Source organism: Stegodyphus dumicola, chromosome 4 (assembly GCF_044657685.1).
Source record: "Stegodyphus dumicola isolate Sdum_Otavi_A_Nest chromosome 4, ASM4465768v1".
In the NCBI taxonomy this organism is placed as follows: Eukaryota; Metazoa; Arthropoda; class Arachnida; order Araneae; family Eresidae; genus Stegodyphus; species Stegodyphus dumicola.
The window spans coordinates 126128690-126152669 of record NC_140771.1 but is presented as its reverse complement, the minus strand read 5'-3'; the positions used below and the strand labels follow the sequence as shown (position 1 = coordinate 126152669).

Sequence of the window (23980 nt, the reverse complement as noted above, 5' to 3'; positions counted from 1 at the left end):
TATTTTAAAGCATTTATGAGTTTCTGATTAATAAACTCAACGATTTCAAAGCGAGCAATGGCAATACTGCACAGAACAAAAAAAAAAAAAAAAAAAAAAAAAAAAATCCTCCATCGCGTGAGATTGTGTATCGGAAATTCTAAAGATATGCCCATTTAAAAATTATTTTTCGATATTGCTGTTGAATTGAATTTTATGATTTAAGTGCGAAGAACGTGATATTTAATAAATAAAGGCAGCACACAAACGTTAAAAAAAGCCCTTTTTGGGCGTAATGTAAAATCTGAAAGCTTTCGGATTTTTAGTCCAAAGGGGCTTTGCCCCTGAAGGACTATTGCTTTCGTTTTGCAATTTTGCGTTGAATCACTATAAATATCCGTTTCACTCTTCAAACTGTTGCCACCAAATGTGCTGCATTATATTTGAAGAAATTAAATAAGGAGAAATATGCATAAATGTATGTATATTTCTCGCATTGTGATAAAACAACGGTACATAGAGCCATCGAATTTTAAATGACGTAATCCTTCTACGAATATGTGCATGTGGAAGACCAAATTCGGAATCTCACTCTTCAAACTGTTGCCACCAAATGTGCTGCATTATATTTGAAGAAATTAAATAAGGAGAAATATGCATAAATGTATGTATATTTCTCGCATTATGATAAAACAACGGTACATAGAGCCATCGAATTTTAAATGACGTAATCCTTCTACGAATATGTGCATGTGGATAACCAAATTTGGAATCTGGAATTCGTTTTATTATCGATGTCATATTTTCTAAAACTTTAACGAAATTTTTGAGTAACAAACTCAACGATTTAAAAGCGAGCAATGGCAACACTCTACAAGAAAGAAAAGACCTTTTTATCTCTAGCGCGCGTAACTCAGTATCGGAAATTCTAAAGATATGCTCATTTTAAAATTATTTTGCGACATTGCTATTAAACTGAAATTTTATGGTTTAAGTGGAAAGAACATGATATTTAATAAATAAAGGTAACACACAAAACGTTAAAAATACATCCCTTTGGTCCTAATTTAAAATCTGAAATCCTTCAGATATTTTTTTTTTAAATTTTTGTTATTGTTATTTTCAAGGAATACTTGAGTCCGTCTCATTGTTAAAAATAAATCCGTTTCCAAGATAGATATTGTTAAGTCACGCATTCTTAGAAATTATAGCATACATTGTTTACCTCTGTAACAAAACGAACCACCTTTTGAGAAAGGTACTACATAGTAAGACATTTATGTTTCTTAAAAGCGATAAGATTGATAGTAAAATATTTGCTGTTTGATCTGTAAATATTTTTTTTCAAATAAAATAATAACTCTTTTAAAAATTACCTGCAAATATTTATATCAAGATTATTTTTGTGAAGAGGCATTTTTAATGCTGTATATTATGCATCTCGGTTGCAGAGTGTATAATTCTTATAAGTTTGCACTAAAAAAATTCTTATGAAAGGATGTGGAACTAATAACGTTTTATAACAACGTATGTATTACAATCATTTCATTTTTTAAAGATTTTAATCAAATAGTAAGTACAGTTTTATTAGATGGCAACAAAGAACATAATTTTTATTTCAAAGGACGAGCGAAGTTTATATGATTTCTCTCTGCATTGTGTTTCATCAAGGTTTACTCCTTACAATTCGAAATCTTTTCGGCTTTGTAATTTACATGTCATCCATATGTATGATCTAAAGTATTTTTCATTACAAAAGGTCCTGTTAGGCCTTTTTTTTCTCGCAGTCTTTCTGGACTCTTTGGTTACAAGTTGTGATTCATTTCAAGGAGTAAATGTGGAATCGACAAATAACGGGAAAACATTTTACTTAGATTTCTTCAAATGTGTAGAAGCATCAGGATTGAAACGCAAAGCCGTTTTGTCATGGAAGTTACTGTACGTTTTCTTCATTTGAAGAGGTTAATACCCGAATCTTTTGATACTTTGCAATTGCAAATGGATTTCTGTATTTGAAGTCTTGACATCGAAAGATTCTTTTTGCGAAATGGAACTTCCAAACATTTCCAATATATTTTAAGATACGAGAAGGTAATTTTGAATACTACAAGTTTTGGAAAGTAATTGGTGTGAGTATAATAATCCGTTTAATACTAGCATTTCTTTCTTTAAGATAATTTAAATAGTGATATTTTAAATCCCGCCGTGATGACATAAGATGTAGGAAATAAAATCAACATACATTAATCCACGACCTGATAAAACTAGTGTTTCAGAAAATATTTATTTATTCAAAATTATTTTTTTAAACTTGTTACGTCATTTTCACCTTTTTATTAGGAATGATATTTGAATATTGAGGTTTAGATTTCGAAAGACTATTTGTGAAAGGCATCAGAAATGCAGTGATTTTGAAAATACGACTCAACTTCTTGGTTTTAAATTAACTGAATTATTTCAGCCAAAGAGTTCTATGGAATTCATTTTCTTGTTGACAGAATTGTAACAATTATTTTTTTGTTTTTGTATCTTTGTAGTTCAAAGAGGTGAAATTGAGCTAATTAAAGAACCAGGTTTGCAAGCATTGCAGAAGTTCATGTCTGAAATACAAAATGAGCTTTCCTTTCTTACACACATACTTTGCGCTAGAAATATGATATAATTTTAAACATACATTGTTCTTTGGAAATAGTAGCTTTTTTAATGGACAGTACTAAGCTAGCAAACTTCAGCATGTGTCTCTTTCAAAACTTGGAGAATACGAAGTCGGTATTTCAGCTCTAGCCACTTCAGCATTAGTCTTCAACATTTGGTCTTGACTGTTTCAACACACTTGAAACAGCATTTATTATTCTAGCCTTTAAAGTATGAATAACACGAACTACGAAACATATTAAAACTGAAATTTAGAGCAACATAACAACATTTAGAAGGTTGCGTTTTACGAAAAATAGGAACATAAAAATTGCGTACCTTCTACAATATATACGCTTTCAAATTTAACTGGATTTGTATAAATCCGTACTCGCATTGTGTCACAGAAAATATAAACTAAACTTTTCTACATTTCAATGTGTAGACAACACTGTAATATTTCTTACTGAATTCTTCTTATTATTGTTTTAGTCAGCAAAGAGAATTTATGTCTAAATTCATGTAACTCCTTCTAATTACAAATCGAAATGCATTTCTACTTCTGAAATTTAAAGCAAGCTTAATAGTTTAATAGTTTTTAATTTGTAGCTTAATAATTTTTTTATAAATTTCATAATAATTTTTAAAAAGTGTAGTTCATAGCTTAATATTTTTTTAAAAACTGCAAGCAACAAAGCAGAAACAAATTTTACGTAAACCAAAAGGTAGTACAGAATGAGTCAATTCATGTTGCAGATAAGTTACATTTAATAGGCATTAATATACTGAATACTAAAGATTAATGGCATTATAATTTCTGTAAAAAATTATGGATATTATGGGATGCAATAAGGTTAAGCTTCAAAATTAGAATTATTAAATTAAAGGTAAGGAAACTTTGTATTACTGTAAATATGTATTCTTCGTGTAAACACTAAAAAGATATGCATGTATTTTAATTACAATATTTAATATATATAATTATAGATATTACAAAATCCAATCTAAATTTATTTTAATTTACGAACTATTGCATTAAAATCTGATAAAATATAAATTATTTTCTTTAAAATTTTAAAAATGTTTAACACACATACAGTTACATTTCTCTGAGCAGTTGCTCGAATACTTAACTCCTTGCGATAGATTTCGATATATTGTTTATTGAAATATAGCTTCTTCTATTATATCTCTCCCTATTAGTTACAATTTACTATTAAAATACCAATATGCATTTTCAAACTCGCTTTTTCACAAACTATTTTAAATAACACAATATTTGAAGTCTCTCTGCTCCGGAAAGGCTTTCAACTGGCTGTATCCTTCTGAAGAGCCGTTAATAGTTATAACCGCAATACGCTTTTAAAATGATGCACTAATACAAATGCGGAAGGAGCAAGCATTAGAATATGGGGGTAATACTCTGGTGTAAGAACAGTTTCTGTGACATAAAGTACACTACTAATATTCATTCAGAATACGTATATCTAAAAAAAAACTTGCTGAATAAAATTTTTTCGCTTAAATAATTATAAGATTATCTCATACCATTTGCATTTAGATAGTTTTGCTTACATCAGGCATCCCATTTTGAAATGTCGGAAGGAAAGGGGGGGGAGACCGTTAGAAAGTGCAAACCGTTAGCAGGTGCAAAGCCAGGTAATGATGTTACGGTTTAGATCTATTTTATGGGGAAGGGGGGAGGATGTTTTTTAATCTTGGAAGCATCTTTGGCATTAAATCTCCGCGAAGATCTCCATAGACTCCTTCAAGAACATCAAACCGCCATTTTTACATAGCTGCCTGCTTGAAGCTTTGCATGAAATGCTTGGCGTTTTTTACAGATATACCAGCAGTAATTGATGATGTCTTTGGAACAGTTTAAAGAAAAAATATCTACCTACAATTTTCCTCGTAAGTTATGGATGTTGGCCAGCAACAAGGATATCGATTCGGTATTTTGGGTAAAAGGTGGAACAGCAATAATGATCGATAGAAATAGTATTGAACGGGAGTGCTTTGCAACAGGTATATTTAATGTGACGAAAACTAGTCATCTACTGCGACAGCTATGTTATTATAACTTCAAAAGAGATTATACGTGTAAAGAGTAAGTAAAATTTATTATGCTTACATTAATTTACATGAAAAATTCGTTTTAAGTACTTCACTGATTCTTGAAATGAATAATCAAAAGTAATGAAATATTTCATTTCAGTATTGTGTTCATTTTTGGATGTGCGAAATTAATTAAAAATTTTTTATACTATTCGATTCTATTGTTTGATTTCATACGAAATAACATATTTAAATTTATAATATGCTAAAAATTTTAAATTAGACACTTATTTAAAAGCGAGCAATAAATCTTTATAAGTTTTTTTTTTAATTTTAAATTAATTCAATTAAAAATACATACTTATCTATTCTTTTTTTTTTTTTTTTTGTGGATATTTATTGTTTTCTAAAACTGAAACAAATGCTTGATTAAAGCAACATCTTATAAAAATATATACTGGAAGATAATGGCTTTTTTCTAGGAAGAGTTTAATTTGACTTCTCAGTGTTAAATATACTGTACTATAAAACAGGAAAATCTTTTGAATTTTGTAAAATTAATTGTTCTTCAAAGAAAATTAAATATGATTTCTTAAAATATTTTCAGGTTTTGATGAAGGTTTCAAAAATGACACTGTTTTATTTTATGTTCTCGAACACTACTTTAAAATTTTATATCATATTTAAATGCTATATATAATATATTACATTTGATTTCTGTGAAGGTATCAGAATATTCAGCACAAAATTAGATTTTCTTTCAGTTTTATAGAAATATTTACTTTGTTAGTTTCGAAAATATAAATATTTTCTTTCGTGTTTTTGAAAGCTACTGAAAATGAATTAATTCTGTTAGGGTATCAAAATATCCAGCATCGAATAAAATTTCATTAAATTTTATAGAAATATTTATTTTCCTGAATTAGAATACCTGTAGTCAAGAATCATATTTTATTATGAAACGTTAAAAAAGAAAAAAAAATATCAATTTAAGTTTAAAAAAATGTGTATTAAATAAAGATGTGCATTACTTTGTATACAATATAATAAATTGCAAAAATATGTATGTATTTGTTGTAAACTTAAGGATATGTGTTAGAGAAATTCATAGTTTATTCCTTTTTATGTGCATATAGATTGGTGAATAAAATATGCGTAACCACCCTAATAATTTTTCGAGGAAATAATAAAGATAGCTTGTAAGTTCTTTCTAATTAAAAAGAGATTACTTTTATGCATAGATTAAATCCCAGCCTCTGAAGAACAAACTCATAAAATGACATTTTACGAGATTAAAAATTAATATTTCTAAGCTTTCCTCTTCCTTTAATTCAAGTACTATTTATTTGGAGAATTTAATCATAAATGGGTAGAGAAAGGCTGGCAGTTAAGGCTCTTTTCTCTATTCCACGGCAGAATGAACAATTATAATAAAGCTGTTTGCTAACCATGTTCCTCCTGAAGAACAGGTTCTTTGATAAAATATTAATATTTTGCGATGCTTATGCTTTAAATTTCTAGGTACTTTAGTAAATTTTTTTATTAATTTTTAGTATTTGAAACTCTATGTGCCTTTAGTTGGCAGGAATTAATGTACTCAGATTATGCATATTTTTTGTTTTCTTTCTGAAAGTCTTCGTGAAACATGATTCGAAAATAATTTAATCTTTCTCCATATGTTAAAACCATTATGAAAAATCAGGTAATTTTTTCAGTAAAGGCTAGAAATCCGATATTTTCTGAGGATAGCTATATCATTATATTGGTGTGCTTATAATTAAATTAAAAAATAAAATCAAAATTCTTCCTTTATTATCCTTTTCCTTCCATAAAACCAATTTTTAAAAAGTCACGATGAAATCCATATAAGTGTTTTGTAATTTCCTTTTCTTTCAAAATTGGTTTTCAAATAGATTAAAAATATGATTTTTGAGGGAAAAGCTCATACGTTTAGAAATGAGAGGAATTGTTTAAAAAAGTTAATTTCACCTTAATTATTTTGTTTTCTTTAAAAAAAATAGCTTCTCAATAAACGGTAACAATAATTTTTGCTTTGGAATTACACACAGACAAAAATCAAGGATTTCTTTTTTTAAAACTTATTTAATTGACACAAATTTCTAGATATCAAAATTCTCAAAATATCATTGGGTAATTTTCTTTTAGGTATTATGGGTAAAAAAGATTTGTAAAAATTCATTTAATTGCCTTGCTAAACTTTCAGAATTTCAAGGATGTAGCTATTTGAAAATCCTTAGCTCTTGTTGTACTCTGAATCAAAGTTTGTAATAGTTTATATATATCTGTTAATGCATGTTTTAAATCGAAGTAAACATATTTCAATTTTACCTCGGCAACAGCATTTATTAAGAACGGTGAAAAATACAAAGGAAAAGTATCATTTCGTTTCTCATTAATGTACAGAAGCAAAAATTGACCAGTATAAATGAAAATTCGGTGGAAAATTGATAACTTAATTAATGGACGTGCAAAACGTATTAATGTTAAAAATCCTGTATATAGCCAATTTTGATTTCTCTAATATTACATTCTAAGTAAATTTCATAACACTTACATTTTGCTTTTATAAATAACTATTGCATTATATATATATATACCAGTAAGGAATAATTTAACCTATCATATTCGCACTTTTACCCGCTGAAATTAATCTCTGTCTCTGTTATTAAATAATGAAGAATCTGGATGTATGTACATTCCTCTCATCCTGGGAGAATGGTTAAATCCTGAGCTCACATAGTCCTCCAGCAGACACTGTGCATCTCGAAGCACGATTTTAATTTTCTTCCCCCCTTTTTTTTAACTTCCTACTTTGAGTGAATTCAATGACATTTTGATTAACAAACTCGATGATTTAAAAACAATATGTTGTCACTCAGAAAAGCTGAAGATATTTATGTTTAAAATTTAATCAGAAAATTGGGCGATTTAAAAAAAATGCAGAAATGTAAATCTTTGCCACTCAGAAAATATTTAAATATTTGTCTTTAAAATTTAGTCTACAAACTCAGCGATTTAAGAAATATGTTCCCATTGATCGAAATTAAATATTTTTATATTCCACTCGTCCTGTAAGCGTAAGGCACCCGTCCAAAACGTAGGGCATTTAATTTTCCTTTCAAATTTAATATGACTGTTACTGAACAAACTGAGCAACTTAAAAGCGATTGTTCATTCTCTATTATTTTTCATTATTAGCTAGACCTATGAAATTGCAGTAGCTAGATGCATTAACAGAACTATATATTTTTCTTTTTAGTCCAAAAGAGACTTTAGTCCCGAATGGGATATTAACCTGGAAACGGTATTTTGCGTTGAATCATTATAAACGGCGTATCAGTTTTTAAGTTGTTGCCACCAAATATTATCGCCCTGTATTATATTTAAAGAAATTAAATAATGGAGATTTTGCATGAATGTACGCATATTGCTGGCGTTGAGGAAAATCAACGGTACCTAGAGCCATCAAATTGTGAATAATGTAGTCCTCCACCCAGACATGGGTACCTGGAATCCAGAATTTTGAATTTCCACTTAGTTATGTTATCTATGTCATACTTTGTAAAACTTTAGTGAATTTTTGAATAACATATTCTACGATTTCAAAGCGAGCAGTGGTAACACTGTACAAAAAAAAAAAAAAAAAAAGTCTCTAAAGCGCAAAACTGTCTATCGGAAATTCTAAATTAAAAATTATTTTGGAATTTTGCTGCTGAATTAAAATGCATCTGGCGTAAGGGCGAAGAATGTGATATTTAATAAATAAAGGTAAAAACACAAAACGATAATAATAAAAAGACAGAAAAAAAGTTTTGAAAGCTGTCTTAGCGAGAAAACTGAACATTAATATAAACTTAAAAAAGACTAAAAAAAAAAAAAAAAAAAAAAACCGCAGAGAAATATATGCCAACATTTTAAGCTGCAGCTGAAATTCTAAACGTATACTGCTATGCTGCTTTTATAATTTCTGAAATTTCGCTGTTAAATTGTATATGGCGTAAGTGCGAAGAAAATGATGCTTCATAATAAAGCTAAAAAAAGGGGTTAGTAAGAAGGAGTGTAGCAGGTGGTAGACTGCGAGCTCAACGAGAGCGTAGGAAACCTTAACAAAACGTTTTGGACGACCATTAAAATATGAAACTTTTCAGATTTCACTCCCTTTAAAAAATAAAAAAATTCTTGTTTTAGGCAGTTAAGTGCGCAAGTGACTAGTAAATAAATTTGAGGGGAAATTAAAGAATAGAAGTATTTAATCATCGCATTTAAAGTCACGAAGAGCGAGAACATAATAAAATTACAATGATACTTATATATATATATATATATATAATTCTAACTATTGCAGTGCAATATGAAGAAAAGTGTATATAATGTTCTTCAAAATTAGAAGATTGTTAAGAATACATACAAATATAGTTCTTACCAAGGATGAAGCAATTTTGAGCAGAAATCTTTCACTTTCATTTATTAAACCTAAATAGACAAATATTAGCATTTTATGAATATAAATTGTATGATTCCAAAAGTAACAAATCATTGGAAATTCTTTTGACGTAACGTATAATCTGGTTCTTCAATTACATGTCGTATCAAAGTTTGCTAATGAAAGGATTTTTCTTCTTAATAAGGCTTACAGAAGTTCTTCACACATTTTTTAGATGACTTTCATTATATTTACCGAAACATTTTACTTAACATTTTTGTGTTCTAAATGTTCTATTTGATAACGCTTATTCTTCCCTATCTTTCTACACCATGATTTCCAAGACAATAAAGACTTCGAAAGTCTAAGAAGGTTTGCTGGTGGACGTTTGCTCAGTTCTCTTTTTAAGTCCAAAAGCTCAAAACTTCATGGATGATATATCAAAAGATTTAGTAAGGATATGGGTAAAAGGTACAGCTTTAACAATTGTTTCTTGTTCCAATTTTTCCAGGAAATTAACATAGGATTTTGATGTGTGGCTATTTGCTTTGTCTTGATGCAGCTCTGTTGATTGATGGCTCTGTGTATGAAAATTAGGTATAAAATATATTCATGATAAAATGTGGAGTTTGTCTTAACATATTCCTCCTCTCTCTTTATTTTTAATTTTCCATTATATGAAAAACCAGTAAGAAATCTAAATTCTTTTTAAAAACTTTCTTTAGATTATTTGAACTATATGTTAATATATTTTTCTTCCCTTTAATGATAATAAATGGATCTCTTTATATAGGAGCTCTTTAAATACATCCAAATTTCATCTACTGTGGCAATATTTTTCCATTTTTATTTGGATATATGTTTTAGATAGAGAATTCTGCAGCGCGTTCTGCGCTGGGCTGTATGTCGGGAAGAAAGACGATGCAAGTTATGTGTTTTCACTTTTTTAAGATTCAAATCAACATTAACCACTTTCTTTTAGTCACTTAGTTGACACTAAGCATTTTAAGAATTTTGCAACTGTACTTATTTAATATTAAAAATCTTACTTCTGCAACATTTATTTTTTTCCTTGGATACGAATTCGGAACAATTGTTTCCACATGAAACGAAACTTTGAGGTTTTCCCCTTTCTTGTTGAGAATATTACCTATCGTAGATTTAGATATCGAAAAACCATTGCTTTCAGAGCGTTTTTTAATAACTATATACAAATAATTTTCTCTGTGAAGAGCATAAACGTTGCCTTCCATCCATTGCTTTTTTAAAAGCGCCATTTTCCGCGAAAACAAAACTGGCAAGTAGCAGACGATTATTTATATCTTCAAAAATATAGTTGCAGTTAATAAAAGCATTTCCAAGCTGACTATTTTTTAATAGCAAAGAAAAATTGTCTAAAAAAAGGGCGAAATGCCTCTGCTGTCCTACTTTTTAAAATGCAACCTTATAAAACTAAACCCTTTCATTATCATCATCATCCCAATTATTAATTGCTGCTGTCAGTGCTTTGATTTATAAAATAGACATCAGTTGCCGAAATGAATAGCTTTGCATAATTCCTTGGAATTTTTTCATAATTCCAGAGACATTTCTTACAGTATTTCGAGCAATAAATTTCCTTTATGCGTATTCTTTGAAACTTTGCCGAACATTATGAAAAAGCTTCGAAAGCTTTAAGCAGTTGAAATTGCTCAACTTATTACTAGATTATTAGACCAAAGAAGCAATTTGCCCTGAAGGACTATTAATTTCTTTTTGGCATTTTGCGTTGAAAACTTTGAAACGCTGTATCACTTTTCAAATCGTTGCCGCCATATATTGTCGTCCTGTCTTATACTTAAAGGAATTAAAATATGAAGATTCTGCATAAATGTATGCGTGTTTCTCCCATTGTGATAAAACAACGGTACCTAGAGCCATCAAAATCTGAATAACGTAATCTTCCATAGAATGTGAGCATGTGAAAGCCCTAATTTGAATTTGAAATTTGTTTTATTATGGATTTTAGATTTTGTAACACTTCAACGAATTTTTGATTAAAAAAACTAAACGATTTCAAAGCGAGCGATGGTAACACTGTACGAAAAAAACATTTTTATTTCCAACGCACGAGACTCTGTTTCGGAAATTCTAAACATATGCTCATTTAAAAATTAATTTGGGATATTGCTGTTGAACTGAATTTTATAGTTTGAGTACGTAGAACATGATATTTAATAAATAAAGATAACACACAAAACGTTAAAAAAAAAAAAAAAAGCCTCTTTGGAGGTATTTTAAAATCTGAAACTTTTCAGATTTTGTCTTTTTATTTTTATTTTTTATTTTTCTATTCCTTCATAAAATTTTAGAACGCCTTCTCATAATCAGATTTATTTATTTACATAATGAACAGAATTTTAAGAAATATGAAATAAAAAATCTGATGTGTACACCACATGACTTCCTTGTACGGAATATTAAATTATACGCATTTTTTCTTGCATTTTATTTAAACTTATTAGATTGAATTAAACCTACTTCGCCGACAGCGCATAAACCACAATAGAATAAATGCATTCTTTAAAATTCACTTTGTTTACCATATCGACACTCTGGCGCTAGGTTTACTTAACAGTATTATATTTCATTCATATTATAACTCAGAATGCACAAATTTATATCATTTAAAGAATTATCTAATCGTTGCCATATGTTCTATTCAAATACTATAATAAAGCTAGAACTATGTATAAAAAAAATAAGCAAACAACAACAAAAAAAAAAAAAAAAAAAAAAAGCAGTTTTTCACAGACGGTTGAGTATTTCTCATTTAATTAATTCAGTTCTCACTTCGCAAGAAGGCAAAAATACATAAAAACTTAAAATATCTATATTAAAAATTACGAAGTAAATCTCAAACGCTTATTTCCTCGAAAAAATTCCAGAAAGAATTAAGTATGATTTAATTGGCAATAATAAATGAATGCGTTATCTTTGTTGTTGCGAAACTAAGTTTCTCTAGATTGGCAACAAATCCACTAGTCTCCTGTCTCAAATGTAAACATCAATGGCCGCCATTAAAAACAGGCTTATCGGCAATTAAACAACTTTAAAATTGCTGATAATTCTAAAAATATTGCACACAGATTTACTAAAGGCATAAAATCCTTAACCGGAAGATAGAAACAACATAATTCAATCATTTTTAAAGCCAAAAATGTACAATTTACAAACATATAAGAGTAAGGAAACTGAGATCACTGAGCCGGGTAATAGAGTGGATATATATATAAATATATTTATATACGTTTGGTGCGGCCGATTGCAACCAAAATACGAGGTGCACATCTACATGTTATAGCAGTCCTATATACAAAATTTCAACGTTATGAGGCTACTTGTTTTTGAGTTATGCGAGATACGTACGTACGCACGTACGTACATACGATCGTACAGACGCCACGAAAAATTCTCTTCAGAATTAATTTTAAAGCAGTTTTATAATTTTTTTGAAGGAAAAGAGTATTTTATTCTGTCCTTACGTACAGATATCACGCAAAAACATCGTTAAATTGCATTCGATAGCGGTCAAAATGGATATTTTCCTTGAAATATGCTGCCTAAAACCTTTCGCGATTACAATACTTCCTTTTTACTTCGTACAAGGAAGTAAAAATTAGATATTAATGAGATTTTAAGAATTTTAACTGCATAGTCACTCTTAAATTTACTTAAAATTTGAATTACTACTTAAAAGTATAGAACTGAAAAAATAAAATCCCTATTAAGTAATTTTATTTATTAATTCTTATTTTTACTCTTTCATATTTTAAAAATATTTCAGCATATGTGCTTTGCCCTTTATGAAACTAAGTCTTTTTAGCTATATATTTTCAACTTGCACTTACAGGGTACTACTCCTTAACTTGAACTTAGTCCCCTTTTCGTCCCGTCTGTTAAGGTACTAGAAATCAGAAGAATGTTTTTAACAAACGTTTTATTGAAAACTTGACAAAGGCATCTTTTGTGTTTACAGCTTAATTTTCGCAGCTTTAGGCCTATCAGGTAACTTTAAAATATGGTTTTAAATTAAAAATTGGAATCATTTAATGCTGGAAATTCCCAAACTCAAAACCCTTATAGGCGTTGGTTTAATTTTGAACTAACTGTGCGGGTAACTCAGCTAGCAAAAGGCTAACGCCGGTCTACAATATTTAAAGATCTTCGCGAGGAAATAGCATAATTTTCAGCGCCGCTGCCAAAGCTCTTTCCCTTCTCTAAACTTAAACAAGCCTGTTCTCATATTCAGGTGTGTTAATTGAATCCTTATATGAGCTGACGAAAAGTAGAAGAAATATTTTAGATCGAACAAAAAGATAATAATAATAATAATAATAATATTTATTCTTAGCCTGCCTCGTCTCTCATTAGGCACTACAGGTAATTTGTTATTAATTAATTACAAAGCAAATTACATTTATAAATACAATTTGATGTTGGTTTTTCCAACTTACATTGAATAGTTATATTAGTGAACACAAGTTTGATTAGTAATTTGAATATATATATGAAAAAGTGAGCTATTTACATACTTATATAAGGCATGCTGCCTTTACATATCGTCAGGTTTTAACCTGGTATGACTTGTATGATGGTCTTGTTGTCATTGACGAAGTTGACAATCTGTTTTACTTCCTGAAGACCGTAGAAATCCGTTAGGTAACCTCTGAGACCTTTACTATGGAGTAGGGTGGTGTTGGCTGGAGATCTAAGCGACTTAGTGAGTGGGCATGAAGTGATGTAATGGATGGCATCTGCTGTGCTGGCGGGTGATCCAAAACTGCACTTGACGTGTAAATGTAGAAACATCTCAAAATATTGGGGGGAATCTTCCATGATTGGAAAGGGCCTGAACCGTGTAGTGGTTCGAGTAAACTCTTGACAGCCTAACGTTCGGGAAAATTGCGAAGGTGTATCTTCCGGTGTCCCCTTGTTCCCATCTTTCTTGCCATTGTGACATGAAAGCCTCTTGGATGAGATGCTTGGCTTCTCTCATGCAGATCGGAAGGGAGATCTAAGTATCGGAGGAACAAAAAGATAATGGATTACTTATGTGTAAAGCTTTCAAACTTCGTTGTTTGACTATCATGCCGACATTTTCAAAGCTTGTACTGTTGGATTCAGTTGCAAACTTTGAATTCGATTTTACAAAACTATGTGAAGTGAGGCTTCTAAATTTCTGAAAACCTGCTGCTTCACACACACAGATCGTATTTTATTCTCGAGTTTCAAGATGTAGAAACATCTTTTTACTCGACTTCTGATAAGGATCGGATAGGAGGAGAAAGAGTAGGGTGGAAGGAAGTGTAGGAGGCGGATAAAAGAGAGTGAAGTCCGCACCAGCGGCGGCGAAAAATGAGGGGGGAGGGTGGCAAGTTCAGTGCAACGAGATAGTATACTAAATTACCTGTTATATGAACTCGTTGGTTCAGTGTCAATATAAGATGTAGCCGTGGGTCAAGGTGGGCCGCGGGTGGTAAACCCAGTAGCAAAATAGAACGCCGGATGTTAGCGTAATTTTATATGAATTCCATTTAAAAGCTTTCGAACTTCTTCATGGTGTTTTATTAATCAAATTGCTGTTTTCCATATGGTGTTATACTTTCATATGGTGTTATATTTTTAACACGGGTGTTCTTGTCAAAATTCTAACATGATTTTAACTTAGATTAAACTGTCTAACAGTTTTCTACCTCTTTCACAAACAAAGTAGGCCTATATTGTCTTCCAAGTCTCAAGTAAGCTCGCTTGTGTGAGTTTTATATTCTGTAACATTTGACGAAGTTCCGTGTTCTGCCTTTCTTCTATTTTTGATTACTTATAATTTATAATAAATTTATTAAATTCATAGTTTGCCCACAACTTTGCTAACAGTTTTCTAAACACAGTCCTTACTGCATCACAATTTTAATTTTTAAGTTCATTTATTATTATTTAAAAATTTTCCCCACTTTTGTTATTTTTATATTTAACACAACAACTCAAGGTCCGTTCTACGGACCTTCACTACAACTTTTTCCATTCGTTGAACTGAAGGGAAGTTAAATTGGCGGTATTTCAAATAATGAAGTAATCAATCCAGGTACTCTGATGTTTCTTTTAAGGCTTTTTCATTTTTACTTATACAGTAGATATTTTTCTAATCATCCTTATTGAGGAGAATCAGTTTTAAAATAATATATATATTTTTTCTAATTTTAGGTTTTGCGATACAGGTGTGTGTGTGTGTGTGTGTATATATATATATGTACATATATTTTTTTTTTTCTCCCATTTTTGCTCTTGTGATACAGATTTCAAGAACTTATTCCTCTAATTTATATTTTATATATTAAAAATCAAATTTTCATTTATTTTTGCAGATGTTGGATTACTATTTTTTTCATATTCTGAGTCTTGTTCCATTCAAACTGAAAAATTTTATTTAGATTTTTGAGCTTCTTTTCTTGTTTATGAATTATGCTACTATTTTTAATCTGGCCTGTATATTTTTATAAAATTTACAGAAGCACTTCCGCAAAGAAATGCAACGAGTTCTTTGCCGAAGAAAACACAAATTTACAAATAGTTTTGTTTTTTTTCCAATTTTGAAATAAAAATTTTGTATATGGTTTTGTTTTTTCGATTATTATATTTGGAAGTTTTGTTTTGGGAAGTGATTTGCTCAAAATATTTTAAAATCTTTTCTATTTTTTTGCAATCATTTTTAATTTGTTTTTGTACTGCTTACTTCCAGCCTGTAGGGGTTGGGCTGATAAGGGCACAGATTACCTTGATTGTTTTTCTAAGATTATTTTTGAATTTTAAACTTAAATTTGTGTCTCTGTCAGTTGAGAAACATTCTATTTTATTTATTTGCTTCTTTTGTTGCAAGCAGAAAAAAATAAATTTCATTTTTAGTTTTGACCCTCTTTTCTTGAAGTTTGGGCAGTGCTTCAGTTTTTTTTTTTTTTTTTTTTTTTTGAGGGGGGGAGAGTATTTGCATTTGGTTTATTCCAAATTGAATAAAGAATGAATAAAAGTAAATTTTATTTTGCATTATATATATCAATAGATATATATATTGAGATTGGAAATATTGTCAGTGTGAGGCGATAAAATATTAATCCAGGAAGTATACATGTATTTATATTCTGTTAATTAGAATGCTTTCATTTTTAAAATCTTTTTTTTTTTTTTTTTTTTTTTTTCAGATATTTGTTGTTTAGCCATCTGAATTTTCATGCTGGAAGGGAAGATCTTTTACCTTTTGTAAGAAGATCACTAAAATCTGTAAGTTCATTTCAATTTTTATCTTAATAATCTGAGTTTTCCATATTTTGCAAACTATTATTTTTGTATGGAAGGTTGAGCTCGAGGGAAATGTCTCGCACTATTTTCAGTTTGAGAGAAAAGTCTTGCACTTTTATCCAATTAATAAAGCTGTAAAAGACTGTCCAGTTTCATGACTAAATAAATAATTATATTTATAGCAGAAATTTTGTTTTGACTAAAAATTACCATTAAAAGTTAAAACAAGGAATCGAATAAAAAGACTTAATCAGAACTTTTATTTATTGTAATCTATTTCTTATAACCTTTAACCTAACATCTTACGAGTCATCAGCTACAATATGCATTATCTTGTTACATATGCCAATTGTTCATTGTTGTAAAAAAGTTAATGCACTTTTTTACAACAAATTATTTTATTTATTATTTTGCCTCTCAGGTTGCACCTGAGAGGCATAAGATGCAAATTAAAAATAATTGATCAGTAAAAAGAGGTCATTGAAGTAAATTTTGACTAAATATCATGTAGAAAAGAAAAGTCATACGAGCTGGAATCAAACTTCTGATCTTCAGGTCTGCAAAAGGGGAAATCTTGAGTTTTGCTATTTGGCTACTACTTGCTTACCCCCTACACTAACGGCATGTTGGCATCCATGGCACAAAATTCTCTGATAATTTTAATGCATAGTCTTTGCTTGTCTGATTTCCTTAACAATTTGTAAGACTTTTTGAATGAAAGCGATGGTCTTTTCATCTTAAAAATTTCTTATAATTTATTGGATTTGGCAGTGATGTTTTTCTTTAATTTTAAGCTGTAAGAAGCTTATTCTGGATTTCTAATTGAGAATTTTTCAACATTGTTTAGAATTAAGGCTTGGAAATTGGTTAAACTTAGATTTTGAGGTGGTTTAGCATTTAGTAAAGTTGTTTTTGTTCCATACCTTTTCTTGTAACAAATCCATGAAAAGAATTGACGTGACTTTCACCACAGAATAAACATATAGATTTATCTTTTTCTTTAAAGGGAATGTTTCAATAATTTTTTTACAATATTTGCAGCATTGTTCTTTATTAAAACAGTTGTGTTGAGTATGGCCATATTGCTGACAGTTAAAACACTGAGTGGATTTTTTTTTTCTTAGATTTGTAAATTTCAATTAAAATGTTAAAGCTGAATGTATTGTTTAGCTGAAATGTTGCATGACCTTCTCGATTTTTATTAAGTTTGAGAAAGCAAGTGGGGAATATCTGAATTTCATTGCAGTGTCATTTCCTAAATTGTCGTCGCAGGAAGTCTTCTGCAATAAAGTGAAACAAGCCCCATGTATCTTCAGGAATGTGAGAATACTTTCTACATCTGCCATACAAAAAATGATAATTGGTACTTATCTTTAATAATAATCTATGACAATAATAATTCTGAAACTAAACTTCTTTATATTTCCTATGTTAAATAAATAAAAGGAACAATTTTCACACATTTGATTTTCAAATTTCAGAATTGTCATTCAAATATTTTGCCATTTGTATGTTCAACTACATCATATTTATTATAGCAATAGGTAACTAATTATACAAAGCAACTGGATTATTTACAAGTGAAGATTTTTATTATAATGATATGTTTATTATCTGCAAGAGAGGACATTGTGAATGGATGCCATCAGCTTCTAGAGAACAGTTTTGTTTCTATTCCTGTGTTTAAACAGTCATGCAACAAGGTTGTTGATTTGGTAATTGTTCATAAACTAATAAGATCAACCTAAAGAAAGTCTTTAACATGGTCCAACACATATTCAGGACATCTTCACCTAAAAATACTTTCAGCACTCATCTTCCACTAAAATATACAAGGGTACTTCCATCATCTCTCAGAATTGTTTTTGCAGTCTCAAATGCTGCAATAAAAAGTGCAAATCTACATTCACAATGGCTCACTATTAAGAAAATAGTGTTTTAATACATGTAATGAATAAAATCATCGTAATTATTTAATTATATAATTGTGGTTATATGATAAAAATTTAGTTTTTTTTCAATAATTAAAATTTTAATTTTGATAAGATTCTAATATTTTATATTTTCAAGTAGCTAAGTGCAGTTTAACTTTATAGTCAGAGAAACAGATAAAATTCTATTTGCATTATAAGTTTAATGACTGGTGTTTCAGAATTAAACGTTTGATTTTCATATATAAATTATGAAACAAAAGTATTAGTTTAAATTTATTAAATTAAATAAGTTTAACTTCATCCCCTTCATATACATTTCAATAATTGGTAAATACTAATGTTATTATCAATAATCTAAAACTATTGGCTGTAGATGTTAGGCTCCTAAAATTATTCTTCATCTTAAAAATTAATTTTTGAAATATCCATGTTAAGAATAATGGTTAGAATCCAATAAAGAAAATTATCAAAATCAAAGGAAGATACAAAATAAAGGAAAAGCAAAAATTGGTGTTAATTAATTTATTGTTTACTTTGAAGTTTGTGTTTGAAGGTTTATGCAGTGCAACAAAATTTTTACCAGTTGTTCAATTCTCTAAAGCAGATTTCTCTATTTAATTCAAGCCTTGCATTTAAAGTAGGTTTACATCTGAAAAAGTACACACATCATTTTGGCCAATTTAGTTCATATAAAATTAAATTAGAGTGCAAAGGAAGTAACTTGTCGAACTGTAGCCGAAATACCCTCTGTTAATAAAACAGTAATTTACAGAATTTAAATGAGATTCTGTAGAGATAAGACTAAAGTAGGGTGTTTCCTTGAGTCTTGTTTGTTGATACGTCTAAAGAATCTTCTCTAAACTATTCGACTCTAAATGTTACTCGTGAATTATTCAGCTTACTAGTTTAACATAAAAGTGGTTTTAGCTGAACATTTGACTGATGGGAAAATATTTCTAAGGGCTCATTTATGTGTTGAATGTTGGTTAGGAAGTACATTGCTTATTTTGTGCTCTACACCATAAAATGCCTGCTGGTGGTAGGATTAACCTGAAGTTTCTGCACCCTTTACAATGATTGGGGGGGGGGAAACATTGATTGACTGGTGTGTAAATGAAGACAACTCATAGCCACACTATGAAAGGTTATGTGAGGTGTAATAAAAGGGATTTTCGAAAGAAATACCATTGGCAGTACGGAGAATATTTTTCATTTTTACTTTTGTGAATTTATTTGGTGATAGCAGTATACAGATTTTAGTTTATATAATTTTAAATAGTTTTTGATGCTGTTAAGGAATTCTGTGTGGGTCACATACCAAAGAAACAGAAATTTTTAAATAAGGTAAGTCGATATTTCCTTTTTGTATTGCATACATTGCATAACATGTTATCTTATTTCCTTGTGTGATTTAAAATGAAGTTTACTGAGATTATATATTTTTTGTTTTAATTATGTTTTACTGCATTATGTTTTGGAAGCCATTTTAATGGGGGGGGGACATTGGACGTAAACAGGAATGGTACCAAAAAATTGCAGTTTTTGCCAATGGGTACTCTAAAATATATTTTTACCACAAAAAGTAAGAAATTTAGAACACATTCTGCACAAAGACCCAAAAAGAGTGAAATTTATTGCTAATAAGTTTCAAAATATCCAATAAATACAAAATGAAAATTCAATAAATATGAAAATTAAAACTTAAAAATAATAAATACCTCAAAAATATACCAAAACCAGATATATTATAGATAAGAAATAATCCACAAAGGAAATGAATGATAAGAGTACAATTGAAAATTTCTACAGATATGTTAAAAAAACAAAAACAAAAAAAAAAAAGTAGTCACCAAACCAGAAAAATTATAGATATGGGAAATACAAAATTACAAAAATTATTAGAAATATAGAGGGAGAGGAATGCAATCAAAATTTTGATTCAACATTATCAGGAGATGTAGACTGGACTCACCTGAAACACTTTCACCCAGGAAACCACTTTGTTTCTGTTCATCCAAAATTAGCTGATGAACCATTCTAAATTATTTAATTATAACTGTTCATCCAAATCTTTTGAATTCCTCCTCGACGTAGAAACAGTCCGTTTAAGAAATACAAACAAACATCCATACTTAAAAATTCCTATGTCAAATAAAGCAAACGAAATTAATTAGACAAATTTTAGTGAATTTAAGATTGAGATTCAAAAGTAGTACTATGAAAAATACATAAGAATTAATAGAGAACATTGAAATCAAACTTACCAAGCCCAAAACAACGAAATTCAAAAATAGACCCTTAGGGTTATCAGTTTGGCTTCACTGGCAAAACAAACTGGTGATGGCAAGTTAGAAATCTCCCAAACTGTGAATAAAAGCTTGTAAAGGTACTATTGCAATTATCTTAGTAGAAGTAGCCAAATTTTCAGAAAGTGTTTTCAAAAACTCTGGCAACCGTATGCATAACCATTCTTCCGGCAACCATACTCATAACGATCGTTTCAATGAAGCAATACCACTGTTTTCGTATTTGTTCTATTTTGTTGTATTCCAAGTTCCAATGATTTTTTGTACACGAATCGTGATATTTTTTGCCTTAGAAGCATGAGCTTGGGGAATTCAAAGTCACCAAATTGTGCCAAGGTGGTTGCAATAGTATGTAAGTACCCTTGCAAGTAATTTTCAATTATATATATTTAAAAAAAAAAATATTCTCTCTCCCCTCTGATAATAAGACGCTAGATCAGTGTTTCCCAACGTTTTTTGTGCTATGCCCCACCTAATCCTCTCTAAAATTTTTAAGCTTCCCCTAGCATATACATAATTTTTAATATTTAAAAATTGGAATGTTCATGAAAGAAACTCGAATGATAGCTTTTAGGAAGAAATGACTACGAAATTTTGTGAGCAAACACAGAAAGTGAACTTTAAAAACGTGGAGAACTGAAATTCAAGAAAAAGCTAATTTTAGTGAAAGTTTTTCAATTTAAGTATTAGTAATTTTTATTATTTAAATTTAGCGAGTTCCTTGCGCTTGATACTTGCTGCAAAGAAATTTTATGTCAGGTTCCAATTTAGATAACATGAGTCTCAAGTCTCCTGGTTTCACTATATCCAACCGATTTCTCTTTTTTTTTTTTTTTTTTTTTAGCAGCAAATTATTTATGGCACTAAATTGAGCAAAATATGAAGATGGAAATGGTAACAGTTGTTCTCTTGCAAATTTTGTTGCATTTGGATATCTGATTCTGATTTCCTCACAAAGCTATGCCATCGCTCCTTTTATATTAAATAAGGTTTTAATTGACTCATCATTTTGCATTTCTGCAAGTTCTTCTTTTTACTGAATATTTGAAATATCAGCAAAATCCACTAGTATTGGCTGCATCATCCAAGTTGGGAAATCAATTTGTTTTAAGTTACAAAATCTTTTAAATCAGCAGATAAAATTTTCAGATTATCAACAATAACAAGTATCAGCGGTATCAATACAAGTATAGCGGTAGTCACGTCACATTTTTGGAGCCAATGAGACTTTTCAAAATTTTTGTGGTAAATAGTATATGCCTGACATAACTCAACAAGATAATGAAACCAAATATCTTCCTTTTGCATAAACATGTTTTATTTGCTCCTTGAAGTTGTTTATTTAATACATTTAATTTTTCAAAGATATCGGCTAAATAACCCACAATTGCCTTGTTATCATCCGTTAACAGATTTTTCATTTCAGGTTTGTCGCTTATAAAATAACTAAGAGTATCAAATAGTTCCATAAATCTTTCCAAGCCCTTTTTCTTTCCAAGTTCCCTTTGGACAGCCTTCTTACTTCAGTGTGAAGTACAGGTCTCATATAGTCTTCATTTTGTTCTTCATAAAATAACTTGAAAAGATGTTCACATTTGGCCCTAGCTTTAATAGCATCGATACACTTTATAACTGAATTTAGTACTTCATTTAGAACAGGCGAATTGTTTTTAGCTACCAGGTTTTCTCTGTGAATAGCACAATGCACAAGAAGCATTCCTGGATTCTCATCTTTTATCAATTATAAGCAACCCGTTTTCTTATTCCGTGCTTTATTTTATTTTTCAACCATCATATTAGGAGCACCATCTGCAGTAGAAGATGTATTATATTTTTTATTGGTGTATTTTTTATATCTAAGTAATTTTTTAGCTTACTATAAATATCTTTATAGGTAGTGGTGCTTTATAATGATTTACAGAAGAACATTTCTTCGACAAAATCCCCTTTATTAATATATCTTACATAAGTTACAAGTACGGCCTCACTCTCTCTCAAAGTTGGTTCATCCATTTGCACCGAAAATTTTCTTGTTTTCAGCTTTTCAATAAGTTGTATTTCAATATCCTCATTTAATCTTTCTTCTGCAAACAGTATTGTTATTTAGTGGCATAGCTTTAACGTCTTTGTCATTTTTTTCTAGAACAGTTTTAAATGCTGATATTGATGGTTTGATTCAGTTCTCCCCTATAGTACGGCTTTTCCCAGATTAAGCGATGAGTAATGAAATTTGATAAATAGCCTCAAGAGCACAATTAACAGTTGTATTATGAGCAGTAAATAGAGACTTTAATATTACTCTTTTTTCAAAAATTTTCCTTTATAAAATAATTCAAATCTGAATTAATATCAGCATTATGTTTCGCCTTCAAATGTGCCTCAAAGACAACCTAGTTTCATTGATTCGTTGGTCAGGCATTATTGGCATAAAAGACAAAAGTTGACCGTTTAATGGACCGAGTATGAAACCAAATTTTAAATATGCCTCCGAATACCGACGAACGTTTTTTTCTTGCTTGCACCCTCATTTCAGTAAAGGCTGAAAGAAAGAAATATAAGATCAATATAAACAAAGCTGAAAGCAGCTGCTGTTGCCATTCAAGAATAACATACCGGTTTCCATTCCTACAGTAAAAAATAAAATAAATTCGTTGGCTGAAATGTGCGAGAAACGTCTGGAAAGCATAATGTGTCAAGTATTTAAATGCCTTTAAAAGCATTTAAATGTCCATGTCTACAGCAAGAATTCTTTATAAAATAGTTAAAATTGCACCGCAATTTAAAAACTATTTTACGTATACATCACTTACATTTTTCTTTATTTTGGGGAATAAAAAATGAAATTTCGAAAAATTTTGACTTCATGAAACATATTTAGAACGTCCTTTGCTCCCTTAAACTCTGAACGAATCCATTTTTGAATTGCCCCCCTTAACAGTCGCATTGCCTCCTTGTGGGGCGTGGGCCCCACGTTGGGAAACACGGGGCTAGATAGTAGAGGTTATGATAGTAGAATAGGCCCTCTGATGATAAAAGTAAAGCAAAAAAAAAAAAAAAAAAAAATGTACAGTAATAGAAATACTATATACAAATGTAAAACCATAAAATTCCTTAAAACATCCCAGGCAGCATGCATTCGTAAATTGAACGAGAAAAATACGTGCAGTTTACGAATGGCCTTTCGTATAAAAAACGTTTAAGTTGAACGTAAAAATATCATAAAAAGTGTCCAGTGGCAATTACTATATATTTACGTATATTTTTATGTTATACAAATTTTACATAAAATTTAG

General features: G+C 29.7%; 1 protein-coding gene across 1 annotated transcript in view; it reads left to right on the top strand.

The window, feature by feature from the left end:
- The first annotated feature begins 4322 nt into the window (after window positions 1–4322).
- The window catches only part of LOC118202102 (uncharacterized), a 40807-nt gene continuing 21149 nt past the window's right edge, over window positions 4323–23980 (top strand). The window contains exons 1-2 of the mRNA XM_035374256.2: window positions 4323–4723; window positions 16351–16429. Of these exons, the coding sequence (XP_035230147.1) occupies window positions 4476–4723; window positions 16351–16429 (327 nt within the window). The 5' untranslated portion in view covers window positions 4323–4475. The remainder of the gene's footprint in view (window positions 4724–16350; window positions 16430–23980) is intronic.